The sequence below is a fragment of the Merops nubicus genome, unplaced genomic scaffold, assembly GCF_000691845.1.
Source record: "Merops nubicus isolate BGI_N331 unplaced genomic scaffold, ASM69184v1 scaffold49315, whole genome shotgun sequence".
NCBI lineage: Eukaryota > Metazoa > Chordata > Aves > Coraciiformes > Meropidae > Merops > Merops nubicus.
The window spans coordinates 7119-21212 of NW_008608566.1; the positions used below are offsets into that span (position 1 = coordinate 7119).

The following is a 14094-nucleotide window of genomic DNA, read 5'->3' on the forward strand; positions in this document are numbered from 1 at the left end:
ATGTCTTTGGCAAGCTAAGGCTTTACTGCCACTGAAGGGAGTGTCCTCCTCAGCACTGGCTCCGGAGCTTCCTCGATCACACCAAGAGCCTATTCCGCTCACAGCTCTTTTCAGAGCTCTTTGTTTTCCAGGTGGGTTTCCTACGTTTCCCCAAGCTGCATGTTGCCCAGTCATTCTCTCTTAAGAGAGCAAATTATCCAGGAACAGGGTGCAGCAGAGTGTGTGGGGGCCTGGTGTCATAGCCATACAGTAGCTAGCTCACAGACCAGCTCAGTTGGCTGTTAGCACCATGTCACACCAGTTTGGTGCTCATGTTGAAGCAGCCAATGGACTGAACTTGGAGCCCTGTGGCACTGGGCTGTAGCTGCCTCCTGCTCCTGGCTCCTGAGCTTCACTTGGTCCTAGAGCAGCTCCTCCAGCACTGGGGGCTGTAACTCCACCCTCAAAATGAGGTGGAAATGTGTTGCAGACAGCTGTATTCTAAAAAGCCAGTTCCTCTGGGACACTGAAATGTGTTTTAAGTTTCTATTTTGATCTGAGGTATGTCAATGTGCTAGCAAGCATCTAAAGCTCTAGGCTGTTCTTCAAAACAGTGAAGCTTTTGGTTTAGGACGCTCAGGTGGGGGTTGGAGATGCCCAATGAGATCTACACCTGGTAACTTGGAATATGATGTTTTACACAAGGTATCAAAAATTAATTTGTAGCTGAGGCTCCCAGCTCCCTGAACAGAGGAAATTCCTGCCTCAATGCTGGCTGGGAAAGGCACCAACTGGAGATAAGCCTGCTCTTGGTGGAGCTGCAGTAAGTAGCAGGCAGCCTAGCTGCTGCTCCTTCTGAGGAGGGAACGGCGAGTTGTGCTTGAGCTCTTGGCTGAGTACCAGCAGGAGAGAATATGTTGGTTAGAAAAGCAACATAAATGTGTGGGGAGGAAGGAGGTGGAAAGCAGTTTTAAGATGCTACTGATAGAGCAGTAGTTAGTATACCCTTCTGTGAAGCTGTCACAGGAATATCTTGCCAGCTGCTGTTGGTGTGGGCTTCATTTTAACTGACTGCTGTTCTGTGGTGCATTGGTGGCACTGGAAGCTCCTCTCTTGACTGTATGGACTGTAGGAGCCTGTTGCCCTAAAAAGCAACCTATTTACAGAGAGCAGTTCTCACAAGTTGTCAACCCAAATGGCAAGATGTTCCTAACTTGCTTTTTAGGCACAAATCCAACACATCCCCTCTAAATGTGAGGCTTTCCTAGGCGGGATCTTATAGCTAGCTGGGGAAGCTGGGTTGCTAGCAGACCTGTCATGGAAGTGGGGTGCTGTCCTGCTTGGGCAGCCCTTGTCAGTGTGAGGCTCCACTTGCTCTTAAAACTTCCTGTGCTTTTGTAGCAGTCATCAGTGCAAGGATGGCTCTGGTTCCACTTGTAGAGCACTCAGATTTGGCAAGGAAAATACACAGGCTCTGTAGCAGGCAAAAAAAAAAAAAAAAATCAAATGCAGGTTTATTTCTAGTTTCTTCCTCAAAGGCAGCTTGGTACTTCTTAAGCCAGGTACATATGAAGGTAGCAGCCCCTGCTGATTGTCCTCTGGATAATGCTTAGCTTTTTCACAGTTGGGAGGACAGGGCTTCTGCTCTGCTTGTGGGCTGTTGTGTCACTCTGAGGAGACTGCAAGTGAGAGATGCTAAAGGTTGATATCTGCAGGTCTCAGGTATCTGTGTTGGATTGTTCAGGCTGTCCCTTGTAGCTTTGCATTAGCAGGTACCTTTTTAACAATGTCTGCATGACCAGGTAGGTGGAACCAAGCTGTGGTTAAGTGTTGCTGATAAAACTTAGCTCCACCTTGAGCTCCTGCTGCAATTAGCAATGGAGGCTTCAGTACAAAGGGTGTCGAGTGCTCAGGTGCTCTGCAAGTGGGAGCTGTGGTCCTGTTTGAGTAATAACAGTGGCAGGCCATCTGCCTTTCCTTGGGATGAGGCCTTGCATCTCCAGGGTAGCTGACCTGGAACAAACTCATGCGTCTGCTCAAAGCCTCAGTGAAACCTGGCTTGATACATGACAGCAGGGTGCAGCCTGACCATGGGGCAAGTGATATGTGCCAGTCTGTTGGTATGCTTGATCCTGTAAGAACAGGCTAAACATCCAATGAACATCTTATTTCAGTGGCTGAAGGTCTCGGCAGACAACCCCCTGAGGGGCCAAACATGCTAGGGAACTTGCTGCTTCTGGGGAGGAACTGGTTCAGTCTGACTGAGCTGGTCCTGAATCATTATTAGAGCTTCAGTTTCCCTGAAGAAATGCAGAACCATTGGAGGGGAGAATAAAAATAGCTCTCTGGTGTAGTACAGAGACAATGCTTTGTAGCTTCCCCTGTGTGAGAGCAGTGAGCAGAGGTGGTGTTCCTGTATTGGGAATGCACTTAGCTACATTTTGGGATGCTTTTCCTCCATTTCAGGACAGAAAGGTCTTCCAGTGTTCAAGGGTGCCTGTCTTCTGCTCAGTCTGGTCACTGGTGAGCCCACTGCAGTGTAGTACCCCCTAACACAGTACTGCTTTGTCCCTGTTTCCTCATGGCTGGGTGTTTTGGGTAAAGGTCCTGTGATGTAGTAGAGAAACATTCTGCTTTTCAGCCACAGCACCCAGGACAGACCTGCAGTGTTTCAGCTTCAAATGTGCCTTTTTGTGGAACGTACCCTTACTCTTGTGCTGCCCCTGGGACAGGGAGAACTAGACATCTCTAAGTGCTGCAGTGGGTTTGGGTCGGCTTGATGCTCGCTCACTGACTGCTTTTGAGCCTTGTCAGCATAGCATTAAATAAATATCCTGGGCCAAGGACACAGGAGAGGGGTGCAGTCCAACAGTCTTGCTCCAGCATTCAGCTGGCTGCTAGTGGGAGGTGCAGATGGCAAGCTGGTAGATGTAGAAGCAGAGAACTCCGTGACAAATGTCCTAGTTCTTGCCTCTCCATATACGTCCTTTGGTTCTTGGTTAGGGTTGTGACTTGAACTGTTTAATAGCAAAGCTGCCACAGCAAGGACTGCTCCAGCAGCCTGTCAGCTGCTTCAGAACCGGTGTGGGTATGCTGCTGCCTAGGGAGCTGTTGCCTTTATGAAGGTGAGATTCCCACCCAAGGCTAGCTACTTTCATACTAAACCTGTCCATGAGCAACTTAACAGGGTGTTCCTGCTGCAAGCCTACTTCAGTTGAAGGATAGCTAATCTAAGAGATCTGGTGGGCCACTGACGGGAGCTCATACTGTTCTGTGCTTGTACCAACCCAATTAATATTAAAATGCTTGCATTGTGACTCGACACGTGTGAACACCTCTAAGGAATCCTTAACCATCCATTTCTGCTGGGAGTTAAAGTGGCTGTCCTAATATAGTAAGTGAAAGGATGGTAGTAATGAACTCTGAAGCAACAACGAAAGCCTAATTAGGTTGGGCATAGGCTCTATTTGCTCTTCTGTCTGAGGAGCTGTAGAACCGAAGCTTCACAGGACAGTTCTTGACTCTTCCTTTCCAGTCAGGTAAGCAGTAACACTGGCAGGTCAGATGTTAAGGGTTCTCCCTTGCTGCTCTAGCATGCCAGGCCTACAAAGGTATTCTGTGGGAGAGAGCAGGCTATACCAGCCTTCACCTCATGAGGGGCCATTGTACTCTTAATGGCTTGTTTGAGGGACAAGCATTAAAAATTGAGTGGAAGGACCCCTCTCCTGTATTAGAGGTATCTCTGTCATTCCTTTGGCACCAGTTAAAGCAGGAAGAGGAATGATGCTGACTGGGCTCCTGATTGATGGGGAGTTTCTGATGGCTCTTGAGCAGAGCTAGCTGGGTGTGCTGGTAAGCTATGTTCTGAGCAGTCATGCAGGTGACTTCCCTCCAAGAGACTTCACACAGTGTGAAATGGAGCTGATGTCTTGGATCAAATCTCAACAAGCAGGTTTTTCTTCATGATCTCTGAAAAAGGAAGTGTTTGTTCAGAAATGCTCCTGGGGCTGGCTGCGAGCACCATGTGAGCTCTCACACTGCCATCTTAAGGGCTTCTGAGACTCTGGCAGGATGCTGCTCCGAGGGTAGCTGTACCCAATATCCAAAGGCAGGACAAGCTGCATATGTCATGCAAGATAGACTTGGATACCAGCGACTCTGCACTATCGGTTTTGATCTCGGCTCAGGCTGAGCTTGCTCTTTGCAGGAGCGTGGGGGAGACCCTGTGCAGCCTACAGCTCAGCTCGGCAGTCTGCTGCTGCTTGCAGGTGCGACTGGGGAAGCTCCTTGGGTGAACTAACTGCTCCTTCAGGTACTCAAACCTGCATTGTGAGCTAGAGCTAGCTGCTGCTTTGTCTCCCTTTGCTGATTTTTGTACGAGCAAGGCTCACCAGAGATGAGATCTGTGTTGCTTAGAGCATGTATATGGGCTCCATTGCTGGGACATAAGGCAGGAGTGAACCTGCTCAGTGCCATGCAGTGTGAGAAACAGCCTGTGTTGACAAAGCTGTAATAATCATCATAAACTGCCTCTGACTTGAGGCAAGCCAGTCTTTGGGTCCTGAACCTGGCCCAGGGTTGCTTGGTTGCATTTTTTTTTTATACTGACAACAGCAAATGGCATGCTGTAACCAGGACCAACTGAGCTGTTGCTGAGCTTACTTGAACTGCAGCATATGAAAGCATCCTCTGCCATGAAGATGTTGTATTTGCTGCTGTTTTAGTGTGAGCTGAAGTCACCAAAATCTTTTGCATGATGTTAAGGAGACCGTAGTAAGACTTGGCTTGCAGGATGTTCAGAGAGCACTAGTGCCTTGTGGTGCTTGAACTTGTTGAAAACACTGTCTGGAAGCAAACAGGAGGCATGGTACCCTGTCCTGGGAGTATTTTGACCCTTTGGGTTGCTTCATAAGAAAACCCTGTTAGGATAAGAGATGTCTTCAATCCATCTAGATTGAAGATCTCACTTGCACCAGTGTCTGTTTAGCACAGATAGTGGCTTTAAGTCTGGAGCTGCTGTTGGAGATGTACTCAGCCACACAGAGCATGGTAAGGATAAGGGAAGCAGCAAGGATGGGGCTGTAGGCAGCACTTTGATGCTACTTAGAGAGATTTCCTTCTACTGGAAAGCTCCAGGGGATCAAACACTGGTACTTTCTCCAAGACCTGGAGATATGGTCTCTTATCCAAAGATAGGTCTCTTCTTGTACTGGACAAGGAGTAACTCTGAAACATTGCTCTGTTTATACCTGTAATGAGAAGATTAATAAGGTGGCTTGGCTTGACTGGGCTTCAAAGCAGCATTGATCAAACCTAGTAGGACAGGGATGGGAAACTCTGGGCAGTGTCCACTGCTGGCCCCTGGCAGTGGTTGGAGTTCCTCATGTCTCATGGGCCAAACCAAATACCAAGCTGAGGCAGCTCCTCCTGTGCTATGGCTCATATCCGTTGCATCACCTGGGGTGGGAGCTGAGTGTCTCACCTGGCTGGTGGCCGTGAGGCAGTAGTAGCCCTTCACAGTGCTGGGGTAGCCTGTCAGCTATGGCAAGAAGGCAGTGTCAGCTCTGACTCCGACTTCCTTCCCATGTCTGCAGGCAGCTGCTCAGCTGAGCTACTCCCAAGGTAATGGGACTGCACAGAGCATTTCCCCTCCCTCCACAGTGAGACTTCAGGCTGTGTTGGACTTGGGTGCTAAGCACCCTGTGTGACTTAGCGTTGTAATTTAGGGCTCTACAAATCCCTCCCTGAGCATGAGAACTAACACCAGTGTGTCCACAGCTGCTTCAAATACCAGGAGGCAGTGAGCAGCAAGTGATACTGAAAACACTCCAAGGGAAACGGGAGCAGTACGTGCTGGATTCTGGCAGTCACTTCAGGGAGGGTTGTTTTCCTCTGTCTTGAGGAAAACAGGTGACTTGCACTGGACCTGAGCCTTCACAGATGTTTTTCCATGACAGTTCAGCATACACAGCTGTCCTTAAGCTGCTTCAAAGCCCTTCTCACTTGCCTCTTGCTCCATCTGGGCTGACTGTGCTGCTCAGGTCTCTGGCTTGGCTAGCACCAGTGTCACTTGTGCTGGGTGCTTTGAAAACCCTGGAGGTGTAGTCTGCCTGGAGGAGCTTGTGCTCTGCTCTCCCCATGGCCATAGACACGAGATACGGAGTGTGGATCTTGGCAAGGGCAGAAGCTGGACTAAGTGCTGGGGTTGTTGACAGCTTTCAGCTGACTGTATCTTGGCTGGTAGAGCTGGGCTGTCAGTTGGGTCATTGAGCAATGCAGGCCAGCATAGACAGCCTTGGAAGGAAGAGGTGTTTATGCTTGGAGAAGCTGTCCTGTGCAGGCTCTCTGGCATCTAAGGACATCTCAGGACAGTATCAGCTTTGTGGGTGGCCTGTCACTGCTGTTTACTAAACAGCCTCTGGCTGTTACCTTCTCAACAGTGTTTCCCACCAAGATATATCACTAGATGTGTGAGGTGGGTGCAGACCAAGGTGCAGCTGAGTGCACCACTACTGTGGTGGCTGCAGGAGGGCTTCTGCAGCAGCCACTGGTGGCAGAGCCCAGAACATTCCTTGTCTTTGGACACTCAAAGCTTCAGATAATTAAGACCTCCTGCAACTGAGCTCTGCACCTAGTAAAAGGCTCCTACAGCTTGGATCACATTGTCTTCTGTAGTAGTGGGATGAAGCAGGTTGCAGTTACTTGGCAGTTTAGGCTGTTATGTGTATCAGGAGATGCCTAGGACTGAGCTGCTCAGAAGATGCACATATCCATGTTGAAGTGAAGGCCTTCTTAGCTGTCAAAATCAGGAAGAGCTCCTGAAGAGCAGGAGTTGGGTGGTGCAATGAGTGTGGTGTAGCAGGATGGGAATTCTAAGGTAACAGTTCCATTCAGGGGATTAATACATGAAGACTGTCATCAAGGGTCTTCGAACACAAGTAGCACAGATAGAACCATCCTCTTGCTGTGCAGAACCTGCAGGGCTCTTCAGGGAGAGACAGGGAGCCCTTGTGTTCCTGGATCAGGTCAGTACCAAACCAGGGTCTGTGATCTGATCAAGCCTGAGCACCTGAGAGTGGTTTGTCCCATCCCATCTCCAGAGGTGGGGAGAAGGACCTCACAGCAGCAGGAAGGGCACGCTCAACCACTAACTGCAAGACTTCATAGTTGCTCACTGCAGTAAAGCACACCCAGAAGTGTATTCAGGCCTCCTGCAGCTGATTTACTTCTAGCTTCCTCATTATTCTAAAGGAGACCTGGGAGCAAGCAAGTAAGTGTGGATCTTGAGCTCAACTCTGACTCTTGCTAATTGGTTGGACCATTAGTGGCCCATCTAGAGCCACCTGCCTAGAAAGTGGACTAGAGCCATAGCAGGGTGCAAGTGAAGAAACAGCTCATCTAATAGAGCAATAGGCTGGATGTTGTGGGGCTTGTCACTGTAGCCTTCCTTGTCCTTCCAGCCGTGGGGAGGTGGCAGTAGTCAGCTTCGTCTGCCCACAGCAAAGTCTGGGAGCAGTTTGCCTTGTAGTCCAGCTGGCCTGTGTGGGTGTGTTGTAACCACTGCAACCACAGTGTATCCTTGGGACTCAGTATTTTCACAAAGTACAGCTGCTAGAGGAAGCTATCACTTTTCAAGCTGAGCTTTAAAGGCAGAGGAAGCCCTCTTCCTTCTGTTTCTTGCTGCTGGACAGCGTACTAGAGCTTGAGTGTGGCCTTAGGCTCAGCTCTGCTTACAGCTCACTGAGCAGCATGTGTCAGAATTAGCCTCTGTTGGGAGCTGATTGGCTTTGCTGCACAGCCTCCAGTGAGGCCAAGGGAGATGGCCTAGGCTGCACCCACAAAATGGACTGGAAATAGGGTCCAAAATGGACTTGGGTCTGTAAAGGGCAAGTGCTTGGCTTATCTGCCTGTTGGTGTTAAGTGGCTGCTACTGGTCTGACATGGTCCTGCCTGTGAAATGGGCAAACACCTGGTTGGTGCTCAAGTGTAGTCATGAACTGAGGGAGTGTGGCTTCAGGAGTGCTGGGCCCTGCCCCTTGCTGGCGGTCAGGTTTCCCAGACTCCAGACCTGGTGCTTTCTGCCCAAGGAATGGCATCCTAATGGTGTCTGATGGATTGTTCCTCTTCCTTTCTAGTGTAAAAGATGACTTCTAGGAAGAAAGTGTTACTGAAAGTCATCATCCTTGGAGACTCTGGGTAAGTGGAAGAGCCTTGAAGCTGTCAATCTGCAACTGCCCGGAGCTACCTGCTCTTGACTAGTGTGGGAGCCTGGATGCACTGTAAGAAACCAGCAGTGCTGGTAGGAGAGGCTTTACAGCTACAGGTAGCTGGGTTAACTTACAGCTTGTAGAACTTCTCACCACTCTCCACCCTGAATGTGTCCCTGCAGTTTACTATCTTGAAGTCCTGCCACAGCATTAAATGGGGAAAATGTGGCGGGCAGAGCACTCCAGTAGCAGAGCTGGAAAGCCTTTTGGCAAGGAGGGTGTGTGGTGGTGAAACTAGCATCTCACTTAAACAGAAAACAAACCAACAACCCCCCAGACTGCTAGTAAGCCATCTTGGGTGACTTCTTAAAACTCTGCCTCTCAGAGACAGTTTATTCTGAGCCATCTGCTTAGCTGACATCAGCTCTGATCTGGCTGTAGCCCCGTGCTCACAGCGAAGGGCTTTGCCCTGGGCCCGTGGAGGTTGCTGGCTCTGCAGGCTGTAACCTGACACCTGTGACACAAGGCTTATTTATACCGCTCTGCCCAGCAAGCTGTTGATCAGGGAGTGTTTCTCAGCCACAGGGAGGGCATGTGAGCCTCTAAGCTGGCTGTCTGGGGAAGATCTCCACCCCTGGGTGCCTAGCAGATGTGTACGTGAGCTGTTGCCAGCTTAGATTGCCCGTTCCTCCTCCACATCCTTCTGCAGAGGCTGAAGATGACTTTTTCTGGTGGGTCTCTCGGGGGCACTTATGATCATAAGGGCAATTTTGGAAGAGATTAATGTGATGCATACTTCTTACCAGGGATCAGATTGCTCATGGGGAAGCAAAAGTTTCTCAGGATTGTAATCCTTCCTATCCTTAGGTAGCTAATGCTCTTACTCAGCATGTTGGCTCAGTATCTATTGCTGTAGAAGCCCCTTCTTACAGAGGTGTGTGTGTTTCCCCTGGCTGAAAGGCTGGGGGCTGTGAGGTGTGCTCTTCAGGGCAGTAGACTCAAACAAAAGAGCATACCTAGTCTTTTTTGTCTTTCTGTGCAGGGTGGGAAAGACGTCACTCATGAACCAGTATGTGAACAAGAAATTCAGTAACCAGTACAAGGCTACGATAGGCGCAGACTTCCTGACAAAAGAGGTCATGGTGGATGACAGGCTAGTGACAATGCAGGTAAGGAGGGACTCTGCTCCCTGCTGCGAGGGGAGCCTGGCTGCCTGGACCACACTTGTGTGGAACTGCCTGTTCCAGTGTAGAGCAGAGTGGGACAGGGGTCAGCGGACTGGGTGTGCGTCTTGTTTGCACTGAGCTGCTCTTGGCTGTGAGTGCTGCTGGGCTTCTTTACAAATCTGTGTGGGGTGAACAAGGGAAGGAAAAGATGAGTTCAGGCTCAGCTAAGAGAAGCTTTGCCATGCCTGGTTTAAAACCCAGTAAATAAAGCTGTCAGTAAATTAGATCTTGTTAAAAAGATGCACTTCCCTAGAGCTGGGGAAGCTGGAAAGGACTCCTTGGTCAGGTCATCTACTTGTGCTGCCCTGAGTCCTGTGGATCTGGTGTTAACCTGCCAGTCTGTAGTATCTGAAATTTTCATTTCTCTGTGGTGAGACTGCAGGGCAGCAAAACTCATCTGCAGCCACCAGAAGTGTATTTGGACTAAGCTGGTACCCACATGCACCCAAGCACTGCAGGCAGGTCACCTGCTGACCCTAATATCCTTGCTCTGGGCAAGCAGAACTTGGGTATGTCCCTTGCTGAGGCTGAACATAAAAAGCCTTAATTGTCTTTAGAAGGGTATTTCTGCCTCTTGATACTTAGTGCCTAGAGAAATTCCCAAGCCTTCATGTGCTCCTTTTGGGCTTGCTGGGGGCTGTAGATGCCTGGTGGGGAGTTCTGAAACGAATGCCCTAATCATGGACTATGTCAGAGCAGAGCTGGCTTATCTTGTCCTGTCTTTTGCTCCAGATCTGGGATACAGCAGGACAAGAACGATTTCAGTCTCTGGGAGTTGCCTTCTACAGGGGAGCAGACTGCTGTGTGCTGGTGTTTGATGTCACGGCCCCAAACACATTCAAAACCCTAGACAGCTGGAGGGACGAGTTCCTCATTCAGGCCAGTCCAAGGGATCCTGAGAACTTTCCTTTTGTTGTGCTGGGAAACAAGATTGACCTAGAAAACAGACAAGTGAGTACTGGGACTTGCTGGCCTCCTCTTAGGAAATTGCTGGAGTGGGAGACGTTGCAGCAACAGGGGAGAGTTATCTGAGAAACAGGAGTGGGAGGTGCCTGAGTGTGGCTCAGCTGTTAGGTGCCCTGGGGAAGAGTTTCTCCTGCCTGGAGAGGTCAAACCCCTGTGCACAGCATGCTCCTGCCCACTGGTGGAAGGATTGCAGCAGCTTCCTAGGGAGATGGGAGGAGAGGAGCTGATTCTCCTCCCCCAGAATTACTGAGAAAATTACTGGAGGGAGTCCTTGCTCTGCAGATGCCTGAGCAGTCCATGCCCTGGGGCCTCCTTGTCCTCAGACAAGGGGCTCCTTGCCCCTGGGGCTTGAGTGTGTCTGGTGATGGGCAGCAGTGTCCTGTGCTCTATATAAAGGCCGTAGTTTTGATTAGTTCAGAACTGCTGTCTTAGCTCAGGTTGGATGTGATGGGCCTGTGGCCTGGGAATAAAATCAGCTCCCTGTGTAGCTGAAGGTGTGATGCTGCTCTCTGTCCACCCAGGTCACCACAAAACGGGCACAAGCCTGGTGCTACAGTAAAAACAACATCCCCTACTTTGAAACCAGTGCCAAGGAGGCCATTAATGTGGAACAGGCTTTCCAGACGATTGCACGAAATGCACTTAAACAGGTAGGGGGGCGCTGGTGGGTGCCCTGTGCCGGTCCTGCTGCCGAGCTCAGCTGCTGAGGGCAGCCTTGGGCTCTCCAGCAGCTTTCCCCAGCTGAGAATGGCTCCTTGCATGCTGGGAGCTGTCTGTGGAGCCGTGGCACTAACTCCTCCCTTCTTTCCCACTAGGAAACCGAAGTGGAGCTTTACAATGAATTCCCTGAACCCATCAAACTAGACAAGAATGACCGAGTGAAGGCTTCTGCAGAGAGCTGCAGCTGCTGAGGGGAGAGGGAGGGGTTGAGCACAGTCCTTCACAAATGAATATCACACTTAGGCCTTCAAATACACAGCCCCTCTTCTGTGTTTAAAATGAAATTAAAAAATTTCCATCTCCAGCTGCCAAAATCCACCCATCTCTCATGAGCATCTGAGAGTCCTGCACTTCAGAGCTCACATCCCCACACCAACCACATCACACTTCATGGTAACAGACCTTTCTCCTAGTTTAAAATGGAAACTCTTATGTATGTTTGGAACTGAATCTAATTCCAGGTGTCCAATGGAGAGAAACTGTTTACAGGTAATCTGTGTAACAAGTTACATTTTTAACTGTCTGGTGTTTTCCCCTGTGAAGGCTGCAACTGGAAAGGCTGATTACCCATAGTTCATTGCAAGCTCAGCACTCAGTCCAACTAGGTTGAGTTTTGTATGTATCTCTGTTAATGCTTGTTACTTTTAACTAATCAGATCTTTTTACAGTATCCATGTATTATGTAATGCTTCTTTAGGAAAAATCTTATAGTACATGTTAATATATGCAACCAATTAAAAATGTATAAATTAGTGTAAAATTCCTGAGTTACATGTTCAAGTACTGAAACACAGATTGTGTAGAAAGTGAGGAGGGCACTTGTGAACTGCAGCGTGCTAGCAGCACAGAGTCCAGATAGAGGCAGTATTCTGTACAGTAGAGATGAACTGTGTAAGCCTTCTTGTTCTGAGGCCAAAAAGGCTTCATCTTCTGGAAAAATCTGTCTGGCTTCCTTGTATCTAAATTCTCAGATTTGCATAACAGCATTGATATGCACACTGGATTATTTGATTTAAAATTAAATACAGCTATAAAATGACCTCATTTGTTCACCTCCCCTGCTGCTTAACTCCTAACATCCTGGAGCGAGTGTGAGAAGGAGCCAGAGCTGAGGTGTCCCAGTGGCTCTTTGTGCTGTGGAAGGAGCTCCTCTCCCACCTGGGTTGTGGTAGCTGTTTCCTGAAGAATGACCTGGACTATGAATCTTCCCTTTCTTCTTACTGACTGCTAATCTGGATTTTTGGTATGGAAAAAACCTGGCAATCTAGTCCCTTTCCTCTCTTCCTTTCTTCCTGGTATTTGTTCTTGCGTTTGTAGCTTGCTTAAATGGAGCCCTTCTACCTGTTTTCCAGAGGTCTACATTCTAGTACGTAGGCTGAGCTCTTATGTAAAGAGACAAACATGATGCCAATAAACTTAACAAGAACAAACTCTCTTGTTTACTCCTGTTTCTGACTGTCTTTTTTTCACTACTAACATGCTGTCTTTCCCCTGTCCACTCGCTATTTTAGCAAGCCCAGGGCTGCTAGACTGAAGAATATGCTGCCTCCTTACTATGGAGTCTGCCTTCCAGATGGGCTTCCAAGGGTGGGTTGAGGAAGCTCTACTTGCTTGGCTGACCTGTAGTAGGGCAGATGCCCCTCTGCTTTTCTTGAAGTTGCTTGTGGTGGCAGGAACAGTGCTGGATCTGATTGCTCTGCTATGAGCATAGTCCTTCAGCCCTGCCCTGGGCATATGAAAACCTCTGTGGAAGGGGGGAGAGGAGGACAGTTGTGTTACAGTTCCTGCTACCCTTCTGGCAGGGGTTGGTGGGAAAAGCAGATTGCCTTTCCCAGCTCACCAGCTAGGTGCTTTGGCTGGACAAGCAATGCTGGCCTGAGCCACCTTTGAGTTAAGGACCTTTGTCCAGCATAATCAAGGTTAAATTTAATTTCTGTGTGCTGGGCTTGACCCTCTGCTTGCACTTGGCAAGGCTGAGCTTGCTCCTCACATGCCCACAGGAAGATGGGAAACAAAGTATAGAGAAATGAGGCCAGTTATTTCAAGAGCCCTCTTACCAATCTTTGTGCTCTATATTCTATTTTATGGCACTGTCCTAGCATGCTTTTCTCTCACTCGGCTGGGCTTTTGCTGTCCATGTCTATTTCAAACAACTCCTCTGCAATAGCAACGTGTCCTGTTGGGGCTGCTTTCCTCTGCATCTTTTTGAAAGACTCAGACCTTCTGCTCATCTCCATTTGAAGCATCACTCTGCACTTGGTTTCAGTAGATATAGTTCTAGCCTGGAGAAAGCCAAGCTTGGGCAGCAATAACTAAAGTGATGTTTTGGGGGAAAGGAATGATCTTAACTCTGCACGTACCTCCTGCTGCTGGGGCCTTGGGGGGTGGAGCAGAGGCTGGAGGAGCTGTGGATGAGCTCTGGAGAAATCCTGTGTTTCATCTCAGCCTGATCCAGCAAGCTGGCAGTGACACAAGGTACAGGCAGAGTGTCCACAGGGGTAGGACAGCTGTGGAGCTCCTTGCCACAGGATGTTATGGACACTAAAGGGGAGGGTTCCATTTACCACCTACTAACTGATGCTCTTACAGGTGGGAATGTGCTATAATTGCTCATGAATGTACAAAAGTCAGTGTGGGAGGCAAAGCAGAGTGGGAAGCGGTGCCCTGCTGTCTCAGAGGGCAGTGGTGTTCCTGCAGGAGCTGCTGTCACTGCGGTGGGCTGCAGAAGCTGGCTGGTCCCGTTGTCCCAGCTGGGTGCAGTGGTGCTTACAACCACGGCTCAAACCCGCTCCTACCCTCCCTGGGCCCTCCTGTGCTCGCTCCTGTGCTTACTCCTGTGCTTGACCTGGTGTCACGATAACCTGCGAGCAGGGGTGAGATGCTGCGGGGCGAGGTGGCGCTGGCAGAGCCTGAGGGGCTCAGCCCAGGCAGCGGAGCCCCGGGGCTGCTGTGGCTCTGTGCCCAGGTCCGGGGGGCAGGAGGCTGGCCGGGCCGAG

At 49.6% G+C, this 14094-nt stretch overlaps 1 protein-coding gene across 1 annotated transcript; it reads left to right on the forward strand.

The window, feature by feature from the left end:
- The first annotated feature begins 8106 nt into the window (after positions 1-8106).
- Positions 8107-12529, forward strand: RAB7A (RAB7A, member RAS oncogene family). Its single transcript, XM_008940279.1, has 5 exons — positions 8107-8175; positions 9229-9355; positions 10145-10363; positions 10900-11028; positions 11194-12529. Exons 1-5 carry the CDS (start codon positions 8123-8125, stop codon positions 11287-11289), a joined length of 624 nt encoding a protein of 207 aa, XP_008938527.1. The 5' UTR covers positions 8107-8122; the 3' UTR covers positions 11290-12529.
- Positions 12530-14094: the final 1565 nt, after the last annotated feature.

Coding starts and splice junctions, on each gene's coding strand:
- RAB7A (XM_008940279.1), top strand. CDS start 8,123: ATGACTTCTAGGAAGAAAGTGTTACTGAAAGTCATCATCCTTGGAGAC. Junction 8,176..9,228: donor ATCATCCTTGGAGACTCTGG/GTAAGTGGAAGA, acceptor CTTTCTGTGCAG/GGTGGGAAAGACGTCACTCA. Junction 10,364..10,899: donor TTGACCTAGAAAACAGACAA/GTGAGTACTGGG, acceptor CTGTCCACCCAG/GTCACCACAAAACGGGCACA.